The sequence below is a fragment of the Grammomys surdaster genome, unplaced genomic scaffold (assembly GCF_004785775.1).
Source record: "Grammomys surdaster isolate TR1022 unplaced genomic scaffold, NIH_TR_1.0 125889, whole genome shotgun sequence".
NCBI classification, from domain to species: Eukaryota; Metazoa; Chordata; class Mammalia; order Rodentia; family Muridae; genus Grammomys; species Grammomys surdaster.
In genome coordinates, this window is record NW_021620714.1 from 3,893,019 (window position 1) to 3,918,080 (window position 25,062).

The window sequence follows — 25,062 nt, forward strand, 5'->3', positions numbered from 1 at the left end:
CCTTGCAGTGCAGGGCCTCTGTCTCACCTTGCAGTGCAGGGCCTCTGACTCACCTTGCAGTGCAGGGCCTCTGTCTCACCTTGTAGTGCAGGGCCTCTGACTCACCTTGCAGTGCAGGGCTGGCCTTAAGCTGATCCACCTGCCTCAGCTTCCAGTGTTGTGGGGTCCAGGTGTGGGCTGGCTTGCCTGGCTCTGGCCACATGCTTCACCACACGCTTCTTGAATGCTGTAATTTCTTTCTCTGGGCTGAGAATCTTACAACATTGCTTCCAGATGACAGGACTGTGATGGCTTTTGCTGGGTCCCTTCTGGGTCCAGGGTGCCAGCTCATGGTTCTGTAGTGTTTGTGGAGTACAAAGAGAGTTGAGTGGAACCATGCAATAGCTGTGTCAGGAAGCCTTGGCGTTCTTGGCCTGCACCCATCATCCGGGACCTGCTGATCTCAGCCTTTCTGGGTAGAGAGCTTGGTGTCTGGTGTGTTACAGAAACTGAGGATGAAAACTGAAGAGGAGAACCGGGTTCACGCAGAGATTGAAATGTTCCTTAAAAACCAGCAGCAGGTGAGTCGCCCAGGCATTGACTCCTCTATTGTGTTTGTTTGTTTGTTTTGGTTTTTCAAGACAGGGTTTCTCTCTATATCCCTGGCTGTCCTGGAACTCACTGTATTGTAAAAACCCACTTATGACCCACTTACAGCACTGTAGAGACGGCACAGAGGTTAAGAGTGCTGGCTGCTCTTGCAGAGGACCTGGGTTCAGTTACCAGCACCCACATGGGAGCTCACAGTTGTAACTCCAGGCACAGGGGACTCAGGGTCTTCTTCTTGCCTCCAAAGGCACTGGGTGTACATGGTGCACATACACACATACAGGCAAACACTCGTACACATAGAATAAGATAAAGAGATCTTTAAAAAAAAATCCACTTATACAATTGTAAAGAAAGCGATTTTTTTGTATTTAAGGACAGTGGTGTCTCATGATGTCATCTGGCTAGCCCTTAGTTCAGGAGGTAGACCAGGATTCAATATCTATGCCTCCCAAGTGCTGGGACTAAAGGCAGATGCCACTGAACTTAGCTGCAATTTTTTAAAAAAATCTTCTAGTGGGCTAACGAGATGGTTCAGCAGATAAAATGTTTGCTGTGTAAGCATGGGACCTGAGATTGACCTAAACACTCACAAAAAAGCCAGGCTTGGGATTACACATGTAATCCCAGCTTCAGCGTGCTGGTGGAGATGGCAGATGTCTGAGGCTTACAGGCTGGCTCATGATAATGAGTGATCTTGCCTCAAAAAACACAGTGGGGTGGGGCTGGAGAGATGGCTCAGTGGTTAAGAGCACTGACTGCTCTTCTGGAAGTCCTGAGTTCAATTCCCAGCAACCACATGGTGGCTCTCAACCATCTGTAATGATCTGATGCCCTCTTCTGGTGTGTCTGAAGACAGCTACAGTGTACTTACATATAATAAATAAATAAAACCTTTGGGCTGGAGTGAGCAGGGCCAGAGCAAGTGGGAGAAGGGAATTGCCCTTCTGCCATTAGTGATGTGTCCAGACAGGAATTTCAAGGCGTTTCTCTTCTCTGCATTGGTGTGTGTGCTTGTATGTATTTGTGTGTGTATCTGTGTATGATGTGTGTGTGCCACAGCATAAGTGTGGGCTCAGAGCATGACTTTTTGACGTTGGTTCTCTTCCTCCACCTTTCTGTGGCATCTGGGAATGGACAGCAGGTAGCTAGGCTCCATAGACAGTGCTTTGGTCTGCTGAGCCATCTTTCTGGTCCCATTTTTAATTTTTGCATTTTAAAGTTTTCATAATAGCAGTTCTATGTTCCATAATACCCCACGGTTGGACCATGAGTAAATGTGGGTGGCACTCGGGACGCTTCCAGCTTTGCCACATCAGTGCCCGTGCTCAGACCTCCCTATAGGCACAGGGCATATGGAAAAATGTCTTCAGTTTTGTATGTCGACTTGGATTCCTCAGAATGTCCCGTGTTAGCTCTGTCTTCAGATGGTTTGTTTGAGCTTCTGAGATAGGCAGTTTTATTGGCCGGAAAGAGCTACTTTTTTCTTATATCATTTGCATGTCTTAGCGCTAACTCCAGTCAAATAGTGTAATGCTGATAAGCACTAAAGATAAAGGGTCCTGCTTACTTCCCTCTCCTTCTCACCTCACCTCTCTCTCCTCACCTCTTGCCCCTCCCTTCCTTCTTTCCCTTTTGTTTGTTTCTTTCTTTCTTTTTCTTTTTTTGGTAAGACGTAATCTCATGTGCCCAGGCTGGCCTCAAACTCCTGATCCGTCTGTCTCTATCTCTTGAGTGCTAGGATTAGAAATGTGAGCAAATGTGCCGGGCTTGGGTATTGTTTGAGAAGGGCATCACTGTGCAGCCCTTGCTGGCCTGGAATCCATAGAGATCCGCCTGCCTCTGTCTCCTGAGTGCTTGAGATGGGATGCATGTGCCATCACACATAGCTGTAAGGTACGGATTTTTTTTCTAATTCTTGGCTTTAATGGTGTTTGGACGGGATTACACACAGACAGAGAGTTCTCTTATGTAAGTTAGACCATTTTCTGGAAGAATATGACAACTGAATCTGGGATTTTTTAAAAATTTTTTGATTTTATTTATTTATTTTTATTTTATTTTATTTTTTTGCAGAGATGCATCTAGCATCTAGGATCATGGACTTTATTATTATTATTTTTAGGTTTTTCAAAACAGGGTTTCTCTGTGTAGCCCTGGCTGTCCTGGAACTCACTCTGTAGACCAGGCTGGCCTTGAACTCAGAAATCCACCTGCCTCTGCCTCTCAAGCACTGGGATTAAAGGCATGTGCCACCACTCCCCAGTGAATCTGGGCTTTTATTTGATTAATCTGGGCTTTTACCTGATTGTCTTAGGTAAAGTGGACAGGTTTGGGCCCACTTGTTTTAAGGCCCTCTGACTGGTGGAAATACTCTGCTCTCCTGTGTGTGAGAGCAGCCTTTCTTTGCAAGAAATCCTACAATATCTTCATCTAGGAAACTGCTTGGAAAGGGGACGCCCTATCTCAGATGCCGCACCGTTACCCTGCATCCACAAGCAGGGTAAAGTCTCAGCATGTTGCAGCTGTACATAAAGCTCAAACAACTAGTCAGGGAAATGGTTTTTTAGTGCACACTGGCGGAAAGCTGAGGAGCTTGTTGAAGCACATGGCTGTTAGCTAGACAGACTAGGATGCAAGGCTTGCAGGGCTGCATGTGGGACACAGGCATGCAGGCTGAACATGAGGGATTTCTTGTGCGTCTGGAGGTGAGGCCGAGAGCTTGCTTGACTAGACCTAGTAGTTACCTCCATTTGATGAGGTGGAGGTACCAGGGCTTCCTTCCTGTGATATGGGGGTGAGAATGCAAAGCCTTGGGGACAGCTATGTTGGGGTGAATCTATTCACTGACTACCAAACACATCCTAACCAGAATATGACCAGCAGACACACCAGTCTGAGGACACTGAAGAGCACATGAGTACAGGACATCTCTGTGCTGTATAAAGAGTTTGTATGCCCCACAGGAGAGGTGTGGATGACCCCTATTTCCAACCAAGGGGACCTGCTTGGTCTTAGAGTGACCAGGCATTGAACTCAGTGATCCCTTAGGACCTGCTGGAACTTAGCGTCCTCATTCTTTGTGCTGCTCTCAAGATGTCCAAGGGCAGCAACTGCTTCCTTAATGAGACGGGAGAGCCCCTGGGAAGAGCAAAGCCTTTGGACTTTGGAAGTCTCTCTAGGATCCTTGTGAGGCCCTCAGGATCATGGCAGTTTGTGAGGGAGTCAGGCCTTTCTTGGCCAGGTGGTAAAGCTGCTTCTTCAGGTCATTGAGTATCAGCTTCAGCTAGGAAGCACACTATGGCAACCTGGCAGAGGCACCGGAACAAGCCCTTCACTGAAGGATATCCATGCTGGTGGTAGTCAGGCAGCAGAGTGAGCTGGCGGAGAGCGGCAAGAAGCTTCTCTGTACTCTAGTTGCTTTCCTATGTGGGCCAGGTGTGACCTCAGGGGCCATCCTTGAGGTGGGCCCTGATTTCCGTAGGGATGGTGCAGTCCTGAAAAACCCCTTAGTGACTGGCAACCAAGACAAGGTGGTCGTAAAGGTAGAGGACACACGGAAAGCAGACTCTGTGTGCTCACAGGGAGGGTACCTTTAGGAACAAAACTGATTTGACAGCTAGCTTCAGGCAAAACAGTAAGACAGTCCAGGTCTGGCAGAAATCTGGTTTGAAGACCACAGTGGAAACTCTGAGTCTCTCACCCACTTTCTGGAACAAGGTCAACGTAACAGACCCAGGGCCCTTTTATTCTACGGTGTTGGGGCCCCTCTTACGGTGAATCTTGCAGCATTACTGCACACATATATTGTAAGTCTTCCTCTACGTTTTAGCCAGGAGACATGGGGTCCAGAGTAACTCAGACGCTGGCCTCTTGAGATGACTAAGCATTAGCTCTGAGTTGACAGAGATTCATGGAGACACGTGGAGCAAACCTGCTGCCCCTGGTCACCGTGGGGATTGAGGTAGTCAGATGGCAAATGGAATCTTAACTTTAGTCTCTGCTGCTGTGGACTTGTATGTTCTATGGAGCTGAACTGTGGCTACTTCCCAAAGTACTGAATATATACAGTGGAGAAGACATCCTTGGGACAGTTACAAATGCAGGAGCACCTGGAACTTCCCAACTCCACTGAAAAGTAAACCACAGGTTTGCGGTGCCCCTGACAAAACTGCAGGGGTAAGCGCCACCATCCAATGCCTGACTGAAGCACAGCACCTTAGACTTGCTGTGGTCTGTGCAGAAGCTGACTGGCTCTTGCAGACTCACTGGGGACTTTTGTAACTCCAGCTGCTGCTACTGTTCATAGCCTTTGCTGACACACATCTGCAGTACAGCTGCTAATCTCTAAACCGATCTTTTTTTTTTTTTTTTTTTTTTGGTTTTTCAAGACAGGGTTTCTCTGTGTAGTCCTGGCTGTCCTGGAACTCACTCTGTAGACCAGGCTGGCCTCGAACTCAGAAATCCACCTGCCTTTGCCTCCCAAGTGCTGGGATTAAAGGCGTGTACCACCACTGCCCTGCTCTCTAAACCAATCTTAAAGCTCCTACCTGAAACAGCTTGCTTCACCAGCAGGGCCACGTGTGCCTTCTTCTTCTTACATGGGGGCTTCTGCTTCTCCAGCTGTCATGTCATGGTCTACAGAGACATCTGCTTTGACACTCCAAATCAGATCTCCTGATGCATTAATGACACCATGCTGCTATGCAAGTATGGTCAACGACATTTGCTAAGATATGTGTGAGTTAGAGGGTGGGCCCAGCTTCACTCCCAGTGCCAACTGTGTGTGACTGTGATCCACTCAAATAACACAAACCACCCCATCAATTTAAATGAATTTAACAAAAGAACCACGAGCTATTAATATGGGACAGATTACCAAGAAGAGATAAAGAGAGCTCTGAAGACTAGCCCAGGGCACAGGGCTGGCTGCCAGGATCCAAGAAAGGAAGTAGGGAGGTAGAAGAACAGGCAGATCTTTCCCATGACTGAGATTCAGGCTCATTAGAGAACGTGTGTGTGGTTTCCTGGACGCCAAGAGGTGCTTTTTTTTTTTTTTTTTTTTAAGATATGGTTCTTACTGTGTAGCTCAAGGTGTTCTCCAACTCATCTTGATCCTCCTGCCTGTCGTCATCATCTTCTTCTTCCTCTTCTCCTCCTCCTCTTTCTCCTTCTTCTTCCTTCTCTCTTCTTCCCTTCTTCTGTCCTTTCTCTTCCTTCCTCTCTCCTTCCCTCCCTCTTCTTTCTTCTATCAGATGACTACTCAGTTGTAGAAGATGGACTGTTTTTACTCATTTTCTTCTTCCTTTTTAATATGTTGAAGTAAAACACTGTAGATTTGCTGCTGTGTCCTTTACATTCTTGGAGTTAACCTTACCTGGTCAATGCTGCGGTTGTCCTTTAAATGTGTTGGTCAATGAATGCCACTAGGTGTCACTCAGCACTAGCAATGTGACCTGGGAACCAGAGCACAGCGAGCCTCCAGGAGACTTCCTGTTGCTTCCTCTAGCGCCCTCTGCTAACGAAGCTTAGTATTTTGCTAGGTGGCCAGGCCATGCAGAATCAACTTGGAGCGGAGAGGCAGTAGTTGGTAGCTGACTCAAATGGGGAGGTGTACTCTGTAGATCACTGCTGTACACATTTTATTCTGTGAAGGAGTTTCTTGTTGAAGTTTTTTTTTTTTTTTTTGGGGCTTCTCAGACACATTTATTAATGCCACATTGTAAATAGTACTAGGTGTGTGGACAGCGATGTTCCGTGTTCCCATCTAACACAGCTGGCTTCAGTTCAGCTGACGTGTTCATCTTGAGTGGACTCAGGGAGCAGTCAGTGATGGCCATGGGCAGGTGCAGGACTGGAGCCTTTCAGAGCTTTACTCCTCTTATCAGCACTCCTGATTTTATAAACGATGAGGCTCATTAACCCCACTCCTACCCAAATTTCCTGGTAAACCTGGGTATAGTAGGGTTTCATGGGGACCCAGACTTTCTTAATTAACGTTTGAAGCATCTCGGCAGAACCAAGGCCACAGGCAACACCAAATTCTGCAACAGAATGGAAAGGTCACAGAGCACGCGGGGCCTCGAAGTTTTTTTTTTTTAAAGCCAGTGACTACCCATTTATATTTAAATACTCTTGGTGGTGGTGGTGGGAGAGCAGTATCTCTACATATCCCTGGCTGACCTGGAACTCACTATGGAGATAAAGCTGGCCCCAAACTCAAAGAATTTAGAGTGACCTTCTAAGTGCCAGGGTAAAGGTGTGTCACCACACCTGGCTGAGGTGCGTTATTTCCATCCATCAATATGATTTTTTTTGATGATGCAGTTTTCTCCTTTAATATGTTCATAAAGTAAAATACTCTTATGTGTCTTAAGTTTATTAACTTATTTGTTTGTTCATGTGGATCGGCCACATGGAAGCCAGTGGAGTGTGTCAGATCCCAGGGGACTAGGGTTACAGGTGGTTGTGACCTGCTCAAACTCAGGCCCTCTGTAAGACCAGGACAGGCTCCTAACCATTGCACCCCTCCTGTCTCTGTAGAGTTATACACTGTACTAAGCTATCCACTAATGTTGGTCATCTTTCACTTCCTAGGATAAAGTCTACCTGGGGATGGTGTGGTGCTAACAAACCACTAGGGTTGACGTACTTTGATTTTTTTATCTCTTTGTTTTCTGTGGCTATTTTGTTGTATTGTTTCCAGAGTTTGCTGGCTTGGCTGCATGTCTTGAAAACTTTTCCATTTTCCTATGATCTGAAACCCAAAATAGAAGTAGAATAAAACTGTATGTGTTGTTTGAAGTATAGTAAAATCCAAGCCGTCATGACTAGGTATCTCTCTCTCCTGTCTTTGTGTTTGCAGGGGGTGTCATATTTATTTATTTTCTGGGGTGTCATATTTAAAAGGAAGCACTGGGCTGCTTAGAATGATATCCAGCTCTTCATTTACCAGATCTTTCCAAGTCATGTTTTGTAACATGTTTTTGTAGGAAAGATTCCATCTTGTTTCAGTTCTTTAGAGACAAGGTCTCCTGCTTTTGCCCTCAGTGCTAGGTTACAGGCATGCACCACCATACCTACTCTTATCAGTCTTACTCTAGAATGCTCTTGGAGGTTAGGAGTTACTGATTTCTGGTTTTCTTTTCTTTTTTTTTTTTTTAAATTTTATTTATTTATTATATGTAAATACACTGTAGCTGTCTTTAGACACCCCACAAGAGGGTATCAGATATCATTACAGATGGTTGTGAGCCACCATGTGGTTGCTGGGATTTGAACTCATGACCTCTGGAAGAGCAGTCAGTGCTCTTAACCACTGAGCCATCTCACCAGCCCGATTTCTGGTTTTCATTAGTAGCCGTTGAGACTTATTTTTGAATTATGTATGTGTCTATGTGTGGGTGTGTGGGCATAAGCGCAGGTACCCCAGAGGTCAGAAGATGGCTTTGGACTCCTAGAGCTGGGGTTACAGTCTGCTGAACCTGTAAAGACATGGGTGTTGGGAACTCAGACAGGTCCTCTGGAAAAGGACAACAGTGCCATCTCTTGAACTTAATGTCAACCTTTAAATTTTTTGTTGTTGTTTTGTTTTTTCAAGACAGGGTTTCTCTGTGTATCCCTCACGCTGTAGACCAAGCTGGCCTTGAACTCATGGATCTGCCTGCCTCTACCTCCCGAGTGCTGGGATTAAAGGCATGCACCACTGTTTAGGTACTATTTTAAAAAGGCTATTTCTTGGGCCAACTATCTAAGCGGCGGCAGTTCTGCTTAGCTCTGCTGCCATGTTCAGCGGCCAGAGGCCACGCGCTCACGCCACAGCTAGAAACAGTCAAAGGCCACACACATGCCACAGCTAAAAATGGCTAGCCAGAAACACCAGCCCTGGCACCCATGAAACGCCAGCGTGGGAGATGGCTCTGCCAATCTTCCACGATGTCTCCACAAGGCTGGGCTGAGCCCAGACCACCCCACTATCCACGTGGTACCCGGTAGAAATGCGACTCTAATGCTTAAAGATTATCCAAAGGCTTTATATGTTTGGTAATGCTCAATTAACAAGATGCCCACACAATTAGAGGTGTGTCCCAATATCTAACTTTATGATATAAGTTGTTACCCAGGACTGCTCTCAATACATGCATGTTCCTCCTCCATGGCTCTCACATCTCTGCTTCTTCCTAGCTCCTCCTCTTCCTCTCTTCTTCCACTCCTTACTCCTCCCACATTAGCTTCTCCCAAATAACTGAGTTTATGGTAAATGTTGGGGGGGGCCGGGGGGATATCCTGCTACACACCACCACCTATCCTGTTGCAATTTTTAAATTTTTTATACATGCCTAGGTTTTACTGTCTCTCTCTTAGGTCTAGAATTAATCATTCTGCATAGTCTGTTGCTTTTATTAAAACTTTTTTATTTACCATCCCCCTTTCCACTATTCTGTGTTGAAATCAATTTTATATAAATGTCAGTCATTAGCCTAGCACTATTACACTGCACTGTGCTGTGTGTGGAGACTGTTGCATCTCCGCTTTACAACCACTGGCTGAGAGAGCTAGAGGTCTAAAGAAGTCAAGTAATCTTGAGTGCGAGACTGGAACCTTGGTGATCTGCCTCAGAGCCCGGGCTCCTCCCATTGGACCTGATGCCTCCTGAGGGACTGTCATGAGAATCACACTTTACTGGTATTTTCTTTGTTACACATCTTTCATTTTCCCTGCAAAAGGACATTTTTTTGTTTTGTTTTGTTTTTTTCGAGACAGGGTTTCTCTGTGTAGCCCTGGCTGTCCTAGAACTCACTCTGTAGACCAGGCTGGCCTTGAACTCAGAAATCCGCCTGCCTCTGCCTCCCAAGTGCTGGGATTACAGGTGTATGCCACCACTGCCCGGCTTTTTTTTTTTTTTTGCAAAAGGACATTTTCAAGTAAGGTTCACAGACTGAATCTCATTATCTTTCCCTCATATTTAAAACTTTGGCTGGCATCTTAGATTCATATCTATTTTCACTTAGAAATTTAAAGACTCCTCTCCCCTCAGTCAAAGTGTCTTATATCCCAGGCTGGACTAGAACTTGCTATGTAGCTAACAATGGCCTTGAACTTCTGATCCTCCTGCCTTTACTTTGAGGACAGGTGTGGGCAGCCATGTCTAGTTTTGTGTGGTGCGGACTGTCAAACCCAGGGCTTCATGCATGCTAGCCCAGCATCCCAGCACAGCTATCCCCGGCCCACATTTCAGTCTTTTTTGATGAGTGTTCAGTATTGTTAATTAAAAAAAAAAAGAGGGCAGATGATGTCATTGCTTATATTTCAGAATTTTCTACTTGTTTCTCTGCAGCTTCCCCACCGCGGCACCTGAAAGCCACCTCTCCCCATCCCCAATTTTTATCTTGGTTTTCAGTGTTGATTCACTTCTGAAGTGTGTGAGCATTTGTTTTGGTTACCTTGTTTCGCAGTTTGCTTTGTTTTACTTGGGTTTTCTGGTTGTCAAACCCAAGGCCACACGCGATGCACCTTCCTCCTCCACACTGGCCACAACTTCCTCCTGCTTTTGTTTTATGTATTTTTCTCACTTTATTAGTTCTTTGATAATTTTGTAAAAATGTAAATCATATTTATTCCTCTTCTCAAACTCCTCCCAGATCCAATCCCCACTCCTTTACCTACCTGTGTCCTTAAAAAACCCCAACTCATCAGATGCAATTAGTGGGTCCCATCTATTTTGGGATATGCAGCATTCCAATGGAGTATGGTGACTACCAGAGGCCACACCCTCAAAGCAAAGGGACTCTGTCTCTTCCAACAGCCATCAATTGCCATTAGCTTCTCAGCTAGGCGAGGGGCTTCTTGCCTACCTCTACACTCTGTTCTGGGATTTTTTCTGGCTTGCGTTTAACGTGTCTTATACATGTTTTCATATGCTGTGAGTTCATAGGTGCCCCTCCTCCTTTAAATATAGAGTGGCGTACACACAGAAAAGTACACAAATATGGAGTGTATAGCCACCAACCTGATACAAAGAAGATGTCAGCATCTGGACTGGTCTCCCTCAGTTCCTCACCAAGTCTGTTGTGATCAGATCTCCATAGGAAAATTTGTTGTTATTGAACTTGCTCTAACTGGCATCATGCAGTCCTGTTATTTTATGTCTGGTGGGAACCATATTTTAATGTTTTTTCCAAGTAGAAACTTGAGGAGAAGCTAGAGTTCTGGATGGAGAAATTTGATAAAGACACAGAAGCGAAGCAGAATGAGTTAAATGCTCTCAAGGCTGCCAAGGCCAGTGACCTAGCACACCTTCAAGACCTGGCAAAGATGGTAAGGGGTGGCAGGGTGACTGGGCTATGATGGGAGCTAAGGAGTCTGGGAAGAGTTCTAGTCCAAAGTAGAGTAACATGGTTCTCTGTTGATGAAGATGACCAAGTGAGTGGTTACTGCACTAGTGCTGGAATGATTCTGTTGCAAGCACACTTTTATTTTTTGAGACTGGGTCTTTGTAGTCCAGGCTACTCTGGAATTTATTATGTAGTGATCTTCCTATCTCAGCCTTCCGAATGCTGAGATCACAGAAGTGATCAGGCCGGAGACTTTTATTGAATTTTAGGTTGAAATTGTTTTCTTTTTTTGTTGTTGTTGTTGTTTTTTGTTTTTTGTTTTTTTTTGAGACAGGGTTTCTCTGTGTAGCCCTGGCTGTCCTGAAACTCACTCTGTAGACCAGGCTGGCCTCAAACTCAGAAATCCACCTTCCTCTGCCTCCCAAGTGCTGGGACTAAAGGTGTGCGCCACCACTGCCTGGGTTTTGTTTTTGGTTTTTGTTTTTTGTTTTTTTTTAGGTTGAAATTGTTTAAAACTCCTTAAGAGAGATGCTGCATTAAACAAAAGATAATTTTATGGTCCTAAAGATAATTTATAAGTGTTTATCTCTAAAAACCTGACTTCATCACTAAAGTTTAGAAGTTCCTAAAGTTCTAGTTTAAAACAAGGCTACTTGCATATATACATTATATTAAAGTTTTAAAAATATTATCTGAAGGATATCAATGTGTGTGTGTGCCTGTGTGTGTGTGACTTTTAAAACAGAATCTCATTATATTGACCAGGCTAACCTTGAGCTTGTTACAATCCTCCTGCCTCTGTCTCCTGAGTGTTATGATTACAAGTGTGTGCCACTACATCTGACTTAGTATTTCATCTTCAGTTTAAAGCTTAACCTTGAATTGTTTAAATTGAAAAAAAAGTTGAGGAACAATTATATAATGTGAATACATAGTGGGAATCCAGCAGGATTTTTTTTTTTTGTTGTTTTTTGAGACATACATTTGCTGTGTAGACGAGATTGGCTTTGAATTTTCATCTGTCTTCCCATCTTTTTCTCTGGAGTTCTGGAATTATCAGCATGTAGGGCTGGTTGGGCTGTGGCCTGACTCTGTTCCTTGTGTACCTATGCAGATCCGGGAGTATGAGCAGGTCATTATTGAGGACCGGATAGAAAAGGAGAAGACCAGGAAGAAGTTGGAGCAGGATGACCTCGAACTAAGGAGCATTGTGAAGGTAGGACAATCAGGGGTTGGAGATACAGGTGGAGGGTGGGCCGCCAGGGGTCCTGCAGTACACGGGTGAGGGTGTGCTTACAGTCTACAGTGCAGGGAAACAAAGAAAAGAGCAAGCCTGGCTCCCAATCTGGGGAGGAGGTGTGCAGTGGAAGGAATCCTCTGTTCAGACACTGGATCTGAGGTCACTCCTAACCTAAGGCGAGGTGGCTGTGTAGGCAGGGCACTTCTGAATGCCCTGCTCTCCTTGACTCTCTGGTGTAAGTCAGGCCTGGCTGTGTGATGCCGTCCAATGGAAGTTGCTTAAAAAAAAGGTGGAAGGGACAAAGCAAGTTGGAAAAAAAAATTGAAACTTAATTATATATTAAAAAATATATACATATGTATATATATGTATATATTTAAAGACAGTGTTTTTTTCCACAGTTCTGTCTGCCTTGGGCTCACTGTGTAGTCTGTAGTGCCCCTTTCTCCTCAGCCTCCTGGCTATTGCAAATTATAGCAGTCAAGCCTGGCTGAGATAGTGAACTACCTCATGAAAGTTTTCTGTGAACTTGCAAATATTAACAATGGCAGCATAATCAGTTCCAGATTCTGGAAAAATATTTTTAAGATCCAATTTTACTTTTAATTATGAATATGTCTGTGTGTCTGTCTGTGTGTGGGTATGTGCACATGAGTACAGGTGCCCACAGAGCTTGGGAGTAGAGCTGGAGTTACAGATGGTTGTGAACTTCCAGATGTGGGTGTTGGGAAACTTACTTAAGACATCTGCAAGAACAGTATGTGCTCTTAATTGCTGAGCCATCTCTCCAGCCCTCGGAAAAACATTTTAAAGCAAAAACTGCATTGCAAAGATAGTAGCTGGTTTGAAAACAAAACAAAACAAAACACCAACCAACCAACCCACCCACCCCAACCTCTGCCTGGAAGAGCATCCTTCAAGGGTCCTGGCAGGAATGGATTGAGATGTAGAGTGGGAAGCGAGTTCTGCCTGTGTAGCTCAGGCTGCCTATTAACTCCACTGCCTAAGTGCTGGAATTACAGGCGTGCACCACCACACAAGGCCATGTTCTGTTGTTTTGTGATACTGGCTATCAAGCCCAGAGCCCCTTCAACACTTTTTTTTTAGTGTGGTTATTACTAAGTCACAACTACAAGTCCAACGAGAACTTTAAAGTACTTTCAGGATCAGCTATGGAAACATCTTAGCTGGTAATGCACGGTGGAAGAGCACACCTTTAATCCTAAGGCTTGGGAGGCAGAGGCAGGTAGGTGGATCTCTGTGAGTCTGAGGTTAGCCTGGGCTACAGAGGGAGTTCCAGGACTGCTAGAGCTACACAGAGAAACCCTGTCTCAAAAAAGACAAAAACAAAAATAAAAAAAACAAACCAAAACAAAACCCAAAAACAAACCAAAAAACAAACTGGGGGAGACTTACCTTTGACTTTCCTATTAGGAAAATCTAGTGTTTAATTAGCACATGTTGATCAAGCTTCTGTTTTCCATTTGCCAAGATTCAATTCTGAGTGGAGAACTAACCAGAGACCGCTTTTGTTCTCTCCTGTGCATTCATGTACTCTCAGTAGGCTCGTCTGATTTTATAATTTAGACAAGAACAGTTGCATTAAACTGACAAAGACATTCAAGGGGCTACCTGTTCAGCAGTTCCTTAAAGATGTGCGATGCCCGTCAACCACTGAGACTTCTTGGTGCGTTCCTGACTGGGCACAGGAAACAGGCACTCCCTCCCTCTGCATCCAGTGGCTGTGAGGTGTTTACCAAGGGAGCAAGAATTACACAGACGTTGAGGCTGTAAGTCTGAAGGAAGACTTGGCCTAGTATACTTCATTTTCAGGCAGCTGTACTGACAGTCTAGCCACTTCCATGTCCCCTGTTCCTGAGTCACACGCAACTGTTGGTTCTCTCCCTGTAGAAAGTCGAGTGGTGTTGGGCACACTGAGATGAACTCCCCTGCTTCTCTCTTCCAGCTCCAGGCCTGGTGGCGAGGCACAGTGGTCCGGAAGGAAATCGGAAATTTCAAAATGCCCAAGAAAGACAAAGATGACAGCAAAGACTCGAAAGGCAAGGAGAAGGAGAAGCGGAGAGGCAAGAAGTAATGGATGTCTGCTGTTCCTTCTCAGGCCTCGATCGAGACACGTGTGATGCTGCCACAGCACCCACCACCAGGCTCACAGAGACACCTGGGGGTTCGCTCTGTTACTCTAGTTTCCAAACCCCAATGAGGGCTATCAAAGGGCTGTGGGGCCTCCTCAGACCAGACTGTGGGGGAACCATGTTGAGTAGCTTTGTGAGCATCCTTATTATTTTCTCTCACCAGAAAGCAGTTCATTAGCTTATAGTGAAGTATTAAAAACTCCTGACACATCTGATTCTGACTTCATGGCATATGATTAAAGTGAAAAACTATTGTAAGCAAAAGTGAATTATTCAGTGAGAAGTATAAGGTTATCATCACCTGGCATCATGTGCACGCACATGTAGTTAATAAACATTGGCTCTTGCCTGTCTCTCGGGGTGACCATTAGTCTAGGGTTGGTGGTGCTGGCAGACATTTAATATGCCTCTTACATAAGCTGTTCCAGTGACTTTTCTGGGGACAGATAGGGATGGAAGTAGCTGATACGAGATAGAAATGGTGTGTAGATACACAGTCCTCCAGTGGTAAATAGTGCAACATGGGTTCTCCAGAAGGCTAGTTTAGAGATTATGTTTGTCAAGAGAGACACAACTATGTCCATCATCTGGATATTAACACTTAAAGAAATGAGACACATGCAAACTTGCCCATGTGGTATACAGCAAAGCTAGTTGTTTGCAGTTCTCCCTTAAAACCAGTGAGCCCACCAGGTCATTCTTGCTTTAACTTTCAACGCTCGTGGCTCATTTGTTTCCATCTCTGCCTCCGTTTCTGTGTATGTGTGCACGATGTATGTTGGAGCACATGCAGGGTTCAAAGGACAACTCTGTAGACTCTGTTCTCCCCTTCCACCTGTGGTGGGTTCTCAGTCACAAACTCAGGGTGCCAGGCTCATTCTGGAACTCACAGTATAGACCAGATAGGCCTTGAATTCAGAGATCTGCTTGTCTCTGCCATCCTGAGTGCTGGGATTAAAACAAGCACTGCCATGCCCAGCTTGTTTCTTTAAAAACAAACAAACAAAAGTGTATGTGGGCCCAGGCATGGAAACATGTATGTATATGCATACCACAGCTTGCAGGGGGTGGGGTCAGAGGACAGGTTCTAAGAATTGTTTCCTTCTACTGTATCTCTTTGTACTATTTAGGTCCTGGATATCAAACTCATTAGGCTTAGGATATCAAAGTCATTAGGCTTGGCAGCAAGCCCCTATGCCTGCTGAACCATTTCATTGGCCCTTAACTGTTTTTCCCCCCTGAGAGAAAAGTTATCTTAATGTGTCTTACATATTTCATGTGTATGAAATTTAAGCTTTTAAACTTGTAGATACAGGATCTCACGTAGCCCAGGTTTGTTTCAAATTCACTCTGTAGTCTAGTGGTCTTGAACCTCGTGCTGTGCCTCCTAAGTTCGGGGATTGCAAGAGTGAGTAATCATACCCGGTTTATGCAGTGTTGTGAATGGAACCCAGGACTTTACACATGCTCGTAGGCACACTACTAGCTGCACTACAGCCCCAGCTTGAATTAAGCCTTCTCATCCCACTGCCAGCGCAGGCCATCTTACTATCTGTACTGCTTTAAGAAAGTGAATGTGACCCTCAAACATTCAGAGCCAGAAAGATCCGTCCTTGATTTGTCTTTGGCGAGGAAACCATGCTTGAGGCTGGAACATTTTAAAGTGTTTATTACATGCTACTGGAGTATTGGCTTTTATTTTAATGTCCACATATAAGATGACATACAGGCAATTTAAAATAACATATACAGTATTGACATATTTATACTTAGAACTTACACAAATATTTACAAACATACAAATATAGGACAATGTTTACAAAACCTTTTATTAATTACATGTTTATAACATTTCAGAAATAAAATTTGCTGTAAACCATCTCACTGCAATGTGTATACAAAAGGCTTCTAAGTAACCAAGTTTTCCTTCATTTCTACAACTATCTAAGTACTTTGTTCTTAAAAGTCCATCAGACTCATCAGCATACCATGTCATTAGTCACTGCTGACTAGAGGAGGCAAAGAAGCTCCTTCATTAGTTGCAAAGGTGTATTTACAGAGATGCTGGTTAGAAACCACCCACTGCTCTGCCTTTTCTAGTCTGTTCTAGGCAGATACAAAGGTTCCTCCTCCTGAGAGTTCGTCAGACCTGTTCATTACAGGGGAATCCTGGTCAGAGTGCCAGGCTGCCTGCAGACTGCTGACATAACATCTCTGCAGGTGGCAGGGCAGAGCCAGGCAGGCACTTGGCTTACCTTAGCATTGGCAAGGTAGCCATTTCCGGTCAGGATATAGCTTGATCTAGCAAGGTAAATATCCAAATGAATTGTCCTTTCCAGTTTGGAAACCTGTAAGAAGCCACAAAGGCCCAACAAAAAGCACTGCCTTGCTGTGTGCTGACTCACAAGAACTGCAACACGGTCTTTACTGTCCGCTAACACCGCACAACTGGATCCTTATCATTCAAAGTTGCATTAGTTTGGTAAGTACATTAAGGTCTCAGAGGAAAACCGCAGTGTTAAAATGTCCTCCTCTTCTCTCTGAAGTAAGGTCTCACTATAGAGCCCTGGCTGGCCTGGAACTCAATATGTGGACCAGATCTGCCTCCTCTGTCCCTCAAAACCTGGGATTAAAGGCATGTGCCACCAAGCTTGGCAATCTCAACTTACTCTTAGGAACTCTTGTAGCCATTCTAAGTGTTGTATTATGTAATGTCTTCTGGAACCATTTCTGTACAATTAAAATCTGGAATTTAGAAATTATGCTGAGGTTTTATGACGTCTAGAAGGAAGCATATGCAGTCCAGAAGCATAGCTGGTCATAAGCAGGCTCTGTGGCTGCTGGCTCTGTGGACTGATGATGAACGAAAGGGCTGGGCTATGAGCTCTGTTCCTATTGTTCTGTGAGGACCATGAAGGACTGGGCAGGAGCAGAGACATTCTATGTTACACTTACTTTTTCTCGAGAGCCCTAGTCGCCTGAGTTACGGGCATGAGCCCATGCCTGGCTGCTGCTTTGAAACTTGAATAAAAGTGGCAGCATTCTAATAAATACTTCTCTGCACAAACAAGGAGAAAACATTATTTTGACTAGATATTCAAAATGATTTTGTTCAAAGTCACTTTCAGAAGAAGAATATGTATTTTTAATATTCATTTTTATGTATATCAGTGTTTTACCTTCATACTATGTGTGGGCCTGGTACCTGCAGAAGCCCGTACAATACACTGGACCCTTGGAGTTACAAGCAGTTGTGAACTGACTTGTGGGTGCTGAAAATTGAACCCTGACCTGCTAGAGCAGCAAATGTTCTTACCTACTGAGCCAGCTCTCCAGCACAGTCTAATACAGCCCAGCGGGCTGTGGCTGGCTATTGCCTAGTGTGGGCTCCAAATCCTAATCCTCCAGCTTCCACTTCTGGGATGTCTGGAATCACAGACCATGTGCCTCTCTAAACCTTTTTTTAGGTGATGCTGGTGATGGAACCCCCTGGTCCAGACTCAAAGTCACTTTTAGATGCTGCACAGGGTGATACTGTTCTGAAGTGCAAGCCTTGGGAAGAAACCCACAAAAGTTAACTATAGGGAAAACCCTATAAAACAAACAGCTTTATGTAATTACTGTACTTGGGTTCTAACTGCAGCAAACACCAAAGACACAACTAACAACTAAAGAGTCCAAAATGTAAGGAAGAGAAGCCTTTGTGCTTAAATTTAAATAAAGACTCCTGCACTGTGCCAGAGTCCTTGGCCTTTTTGTTCTCTGCTCACAGTAGAGGATCTCAGGGAGGGCACAGGAGGGACCGGAAGCTGCTCTCAGTGCTTTCTTGTAGCTATGGAAACGGGCTGTCACCTACATGGATTGTAAGAAATGTCTTTCCTTCAGTCCTTTCAGCTTTGTGTTCAGTCCCAGGAGCGGGGAACTGAGTCTGCTGTGCCTGGTCCAAGAGCCTGGGATCAGCAGGCAGGCTCACCGAGGCGAAGGCAATGCTGGGTAGGACATGCCACACTTTATAGCTTACAACTGTGTGTGGAGTGTGTCTGTTCAGGAAACAGCAGGGTGAGCATGGAACCGCCCTCTAGAAAAAGATGGGGTGAAGTGGGCAAGCCTGGGGAGGGGCCTGGGTAGTGGCCTTAGATACCAGTTCTACTGTGCAGAACCTAGGGCTTCTCTATGGTTTTGCTCTCTTTGACAGAGAAGGCCAAGTCATCATCATAGCCTTTGATTTGAATGTGATTGAAAAATGCAGTAGGGGTGGTACCTTCAAACCACATAACTATGTGCATTCAACAGTGGTCTCCACTGCCTGAGAAACACAATGTCTGCTGAAAATGCAGGTTCCCAGGCCACGTCTAAACCTTTGATGCAAATCTCGATTTCACAAATGCTCCAGAGAATGAAGTCCAGTTGTGGAAACCATTGAGCTGTAGATACCTGGGAACTGGCAGAGATAATAATAATATGTCTGTCCTCTGAGAGAACTCAATATCCAGCTATGAAAATACTGGCTCTGGCGTGGGAAATGATCCTGCTACGCACGAAAAAAGCACAGCCAGCTTACTCTTCCATGATGGGTCCTCAGTAATGAAAGTTCCACTTTAAAAAAACTGTGTCTTCATTAAAAACAAAAAATAGTGGAAATGGGTTTAATCTCCCCTAAAATGGAGAAATGGAATATTCCTGGCAGGAATCATGAAGACAGTGCTTCTAGGAACACACAGGGCTCCTCTGAGCAGGCAGAGCCAGCAATCAAGTCCTCCTGCTCCTTGTCTTGGCTGTGCCAGCATGCAGGGCCCCGGGAGTCCTCAGACTGCAGAGAGCTGTGGCTGTGGCTGTGGCTTGGGTGGGGCGAGCTCCAGGAGGGCCTGGACTGTCACTGCAACCTGGCCCAACCCCTTCTCTTCTAAAATGTGCAGAGGCAGACATAACTGCTCCTGAAAGGGGACAGTGTAACATAAAACAAACAAAGAAGAAAACATGATGAACATCACAACTGAAGAACACAGGCCCTTCCACCCCCACCCCATAATAATCAAGTGAGATATGGAAAGTTCTGGTAAACCCACCCGGCTAAAGGAGGCAGACGCAGGCATGTCTCACAAAGGGGTCACTTTATTAACACAATTACAGTCCATACAGAACGTTTAGAAAGCAGAAGATGGAAAGGTGGCACACATTTACACAACAGAGAAGAGAACACTGCAGAAAGCCATACTCTGTCTCCGACAAAGGCCAGGGCAGACAAATGTACAAACAGCCAAGGGGAAGACAGGACTCACAGAGGACATTCAGGGAAGGATGCAGGCAGCAGGGACACAGCATGGTTTGTGAATGACTCTGACTGCAGGAAAGGGAGGGGAGGCCTATATCTAAGTGAGTTAAAAGTCATATTTAAAAAGAAATTGTGGCCGGGCAGTGGTGATGCACGCCTTTAATCCCAGCACTTGGGAGGCAGAAGCAGGCAGATTTCTGAGTTTGAGGCCAGCCTGGTCTACAGAGTGAGTTCCAGGACAGCCAGGACTACACAGAGAAAAAAGAAATTGTGTTTTAGCTGAGTCTGTTTGATTCTAGGACTTAGGAGGTAGAGCCAGGTAGGTCTGTGAGTTCAAAGCCAGGCAGGGCTACACGGAGAGTTTTAAAAAAAAAAAACTGTATTTGAAAAAGTAAGCACTTCATATAAAAAAAATCCAGCACAATAGATGATGCTGGAGGACTACTATGTAAGCTTACGTCTCAGTAACTGACCTATAAAAGATGACTACCATTTGGGTAAGAAGGTAGATATACTTATCTTGTTTGACTTAGTAGGGTTTGGTTACTCTGGTAAGAAAAAGGCAGATCTCAGTATAACACTTCCTGGCTTTTCTTTTTTTCATCAAATAAATACATACATACGTACTCTATTGAGACTCTCTTTCTATGTAGACTAGGCTAACCTGGAACACCCAGAGATCCTTCTGTCTTTGCCTCCCAAGTGCTAGGATTAAAGCCATGCACCACCATGCCCAGCTAAAAATTAATTTTCTGTTCTTAGTTGAGAATGGTCTTGCTGTACAGCTCAGGCTGGCCTCAGTGTGAGGGCTACAGGAGCGCTCCACTACATTCTGTACCACATTACAAAATGAACTGTAGTAAAAATATAGCAAGTATTTGTTTTTGAGGCAGTTATTGGTACTTGATTTAATTACTTTTTAATTTAATGCTTATTTTGAGAAAGTCATAGCAATCTTTTAATTTGCTAATAAGACTAGCGGTTTTGAATTAATACTTTGAGTATCTCTACAGCTACTGAGTAGCTTTGTTTAAGATGAATCTGCACTGGGCAGTGGTGGTGCACACCTTTGATCTCAGCTCTTAGGAGGCAGAAGCAGGCAGATACCTGAGTTCAAGGCCAGCCTGGTCTACAGATTGAATTCCAGGATAGCCAGGCCTACACAGAGAAACCTTGCCTCCAAAAAACTAAAAAAGAAAACAAACAAAAACCTAAACAATAACAACAAAAGGAGGAATCTGCATTTGCTTGGTGTGGGACATGTTCTCCAGGGCCAGTCCTACTGTTTGCTCCTCAGCACCCAGGCCTGAGCCCAGAGCAGGTGGTCAGTGCACAGTGTCTGACACCACTCAGAGGTGGCACTTCCCCTGGCACATCAACTCTGCGGATGGTTCCTAGGAAGCCACCACTGCTAGGCTAGACCACATGGAGCCTCTGTAGGGCTTTTTTTATTTTTGTCCTTTAAAAACAAGGTCCTGGCGTGTAGCCTAGGCTGAACTCAAACTCTAAGTAATCCTGTTTCAGCATCCTAAGGATATGGGTATCACACCTGGCTTTGAGCCCGACACACACACACACACACACACACACACCCCTACCCCCCCCCCTCTCTCTCAGTCTCTCTCTATCTCTGTGTGTGTGTGTGTGTAAAAGGACAAAACTCTACAGAACTCGACAATGGTCACGGACCTACGATGTCTTATAAACACACAAACTCACATGAGCACACCCTGGGAGGCACTGCTGTAGAGCACTATGGTCTGTCGTCACTGCATCAGCATTAGCAGTGGACAGGAAAGAACAGCTCACTTCAGATGGAAGTAAATGAGGGTAAACAGATGGCCAGTGGACTATAGTGGGGTACTGAGTTCCTGTTGTCCCCGAGTTGAGGGCAGCTTTGTTCATGGAGTTTGGAGACAGTGTCTGTGAGAACTGCCACCTGACTGCCTCAGTGTCACTCTTGGCCCAAGTTCAGACACTATTTACTAAGCATTCTAAGAGCGGACTGTAGCTTCACTGGGACCCGTGGCTCAGACAGTTTCAGATACACTTGTATAGCCTACAACACACAAACTTCACCTATAAAAATGGGTCACACATGCTAGAAATGATATGAATTCCAAACATCACATTCCAACAGGATTCTAGCAGGAGATGTGTTTTGAGCAGCAGCCATGGCACCCACGGCCAGATGGCCTCAGACACAGCCTCTGCTCAGCTGTGAGTGTGAGTGTGCGCTGTGTTAAACGGACACACTGCTCTTCATAACATGCTGCAGTGTTTTCAGGATAAGCACCTGGTGAAAGGCTCAGATGGTCTCTACTTCAAAACTGAAGTTGTATCATCATATAACAAGATGGCCAGAGTCCTCTACGGCTCAGGATTGCTTTAATAAAAAAGCCACAACCACTGCATATGAGAGACAAGGCCACGGGCAGGAGGGGAGCCAGGGACTGGAGGGAATGGGCCTCTTGGTTAGCTGTCATAGTGCCTACTATGCAACGTACTGCCTCTGTGGACACAGGAGAGACGACGCACCCTCTCAAGTTAGCAGTCTGAAAACACACGTGTGTCAGCAATTCTGTATGAGAAACAAACCGTCACCAAGCACAGGAAGGAGCTGGACGGCACTGGCTGCATGGTCAGCTATAGGTGAAGACCCGGTAATAAAGCACACAGAGAATTAACATTAAAGAACAGTAAAATGCCACAAAACCCAAAAGCTGGACAGACAAAGAGACAAAGCTGGATTCTTCTGCATGTGCTCCAAAAGAGAGCAGTGTTTCGACAGTTCTCTTAACGCTGAGGTTTAGCTGAAGGATGTCGGAAGGAGAACAGAGATTGTCCTGTCCAAATGCAAGCAGGAAAGGAAAACAGAAAAACAAAGTCAGTGCAGCAGAACGCAGACAAGTGCAGAGCTCAGAAAAACCATCAGTCACAGTCGGACACACACCCTGCGGCATTTCATTGTAAGTAAGAAAATGCTGATGAACAACCGTGGGCTAGTCTACGCACAGATGAGTTTTTACTGAGCAGCAGAAGGACCCTGCTTACAGGAAGCTAGCCATAGCCCTGAGGAGACAATGGTGAGAGCTTGCAGTGGTCTAGGCTGTGTGAGCCTGACAGTGGGAGGTGAGTGGGAGGGGCCTTGTCTCAATTCCACTCCTCCTTACCATTGAGGGAGGGAAGAGTAGGGACAAGGTGAGATGTACACTAGAGTGGGCAATCATGAAGCCAGGCAAACCAGATGTTCAAAGACCAAGCTGTGCCGTGAGGGAGGTTTACTACACAGGAATCAGGTACACTGACTCCAACCATCAGATCAAGTCCATCATCCCTAAATGTAGTTCACCAGTCACACGACAGAATGGAGGGAGTGTCTAAAGGCACCATTAGTGGACTAAATCGATATATTAACACATATAATAATTCTAGGACTCAAATACAGGTTTTTAAAAAATATAAAACATTTAATAAAAGCACAATAATAAAAGTGAATCTCCATCAACTTCCCTATCTAGAGGCTTTCTGAGTTTCCTTAGCTTTCAGTGATTCCTTCACATTTTGAGTGTGAGCTGGGAACAGACCCTAGGAAGACACTACTATTGCTACGTCCCAGCCCATTTACCTTCAGAATTCGACTCATTTTTGTGTATCATTTATCTTTCATTTTATTTTTGTCTGAAACAGGTCTATATTGCTATATTGCTATATTGTATCAAACTCGATTTGGAGCTGAAGAAGACTGTCAGCTCCGGACGCTCTGCCCCACTTTCCAGGTAGAGAGAATACTTGCTCCGCCACAGGGGACTCTGCTCACTCCACACAACACTCTGGAGTCTACCTGGGCCCCAGGCTGACACACTAACATACTGCATTCAGTTTTATAGTCCAGTTAGGGCTAGAAGGAGGTGAGACCAAGTAAGACTGAGCTACCCATCTGTGAGTTCCTTAATCCTTCACTCTGTCCAGAAAAATGACTAATTTTCAGCAGAAGTAGAAGCAGGATTAGGCCTCATGGAAACTGTCGAGACGTGAGTGGAAGGCGGGGGGAAGAAAGAAGTGGTTTCAGTGGTATCTATTTCCTCCTTCTGGCAGAGGAAATAGGAGTGGGGGTGTGGATACAAAGAACCCCAGTCTAACCACCCTGGAAAAAGGTTGGTTTTAAACTGTACTTTTTCTATCTCTGTTTCTGCCTTCGAATAGCTCAGCTCAGGTTGAAGGCTGGCTGGGCTGTAATGAGCACTCGTGAGCTCCTCTTGGAAAATGCTGCCTTAATTAAGTACATAGTTAATAAAGTACACTGTTTTGCTCATCAATAGCAGAACATTCTGAAGAACGCCAGGCTACAGCCTTTACATCTGAGACAAGATGGCTCTACAGATCCTGGTGGGCAGCTCTCATGTCTAGAAATGGTGTTGAGGCGGGCTCTCAGCAAATACTAGCAGGGGCAGAGCCAGATGCTCCTGCTTCCTATGCTTGCCATTTGCTGCACCAGTGCACGGCACACTCTGGTTCAGTCCACATGGTGTGCTGACCTAAGACAAGAAAACCTGAATGCTAACACGTGCTCACGTGGACCTTAGGCCTGTCACTGTGGAGAAAATACTGCCAGTTCCTTAGAAAATGGTAAATGGTCTCCGTATGTGTAAAATGGCTTTATAAGCTTTTATAAAGCAGTGATATAAGAATGTGTGACTGTGGGCTGGAGAGATGGCTCAGTGGTTAAGAGCACTGACTGCACTTCCAGAGGTCCTGAGTTCAAATCCCAGCAACCACATGGTGGCTCACAACCATCTGTAATGAGATCTGATGCCCTCTTCTGGTGTGTCTGAAGACAGCTACAGTGTATTCATATATAACAAATTAAAAAAAAAAAAAGAATGTGTGACTGTGTCCATAGAAATAAAGAAAAAAAGAAGCCACACCTGAGTTTAGAAAAGGGAAACTACAAACCCATAACACAGCAAACAAGAACAGATGCTCTACCTGCTAAGGCTGAAGAGCAGGTGTGGAATTCATGCTGGCTAATGTGGATGCAAGGCTGGAAGTGGCTTTCTTTTCTACTCTGACACGTGTGAAGCTGGAAGTGAAGGGTGCTCTCTGGATACATTGCTGCTCTGACATCCAGCTCTTGGCCAGTTAGAGCAGGATGGTGAACTGGGTGAGAAGTATCAGTGGGAAGCTATGAGGGTTAGGGTTAAACGAGCTCAACTTGGAGCAAAGCAGGTGCTTCTGATGGAACCTGGAACCTGAGGCCCAAGGACTGGAGGCTGTGGTTTAGTGGCACATGAGACTTGTGCTCAGCAGAGCATGCAGGAGGCACAGCTACCATCTCCAGCAAGAAAATAAAGGAAGAAAGCAGAACCTGCCACACACACACCCAGTTACTAATTCTTTACACTGTTGCTAGGCATAGTGGTGGGGATCAGTTCCACTGTTGCTAAGCATGGTGGTGGGCGTCAGTTCCACTGT

At 45.1% G+C, this 25,062-nt stretch overlaps 3 protein-coding genes across 6 annotated transcripts in view; 1 reads left to right on the forward strand and 2 right to left on the reverse strand.

Moving 5' to 3' along the window:
• Iqcg (IQ motif containing G) overlaps nt 1-14,528 on the forward strand; it is a 39,532-nt gene extending 25,004 nt beyond the window's left edge. The window contains exons 8-11 of the mRNA XM_028752270.1: nt 486-560; nt 10,774-10,905; nt 12,037-12,138; nt 14,129-14,528. Coding sequence (XP_028608103.1) covers nt 486-560; nt 10,774-10,905; nt 12,037-12,138; nt 14,129-14,257 — 438 coding nt within the window. The 3' untranslated portion in view covers nt 14,258-14,528. The remainder of the gene's footprint in view (nt 1-485; nt 561-10,773; nt 10,906-12,036; nt 12,139-14,128) is intronic.
• LOC114608316 (ATP synthase subunit ATP5MPL, mitochondrial-like) lies at nt 6,282-6,632 on the reverse strand. Its single transcript, XM_028752272.1, has one exon. It carries the CDS (start codon nt 6,595-6,597, stop codon nt 6,415-6,417), a length of 183 nt encoding a protein of 60 aa, XP_028608105.1. The 5' UTR covers nt 6,598-6,632; the 3' UTR covers nt 6,282-6,414.
• Nucleotides 14,529-15,964: 1,436 nt separating the features above from the next.
• Nucleotides 15,965-25,062, reverse strand: part of Lrch3 (leucine rich repeats and calponin homology domain containing 3) — a 93,866-nt gene continuing 84,768 nt past the window's right edge. For 3 of the 4 annotated variants that reach the window (XM_028752220.1, XM_028752219.1, XM_028752218.1), the window contains one exon: nt 15,965-19,249. In XM_028752220.1, coding sequence (XP_028608053.1) covers nt 19,121-19,249 — 129 coding nt within the window. In that variant the 3' untranslated portion in view covers nt 15,965-19,120. Of the gene's footprint in view, nt 19,250-21,193; nt 22,434-25,062 lie in introns of those variants that run through there. The other variant, XM_028752221.1, reaches the window with a different exon arrangement.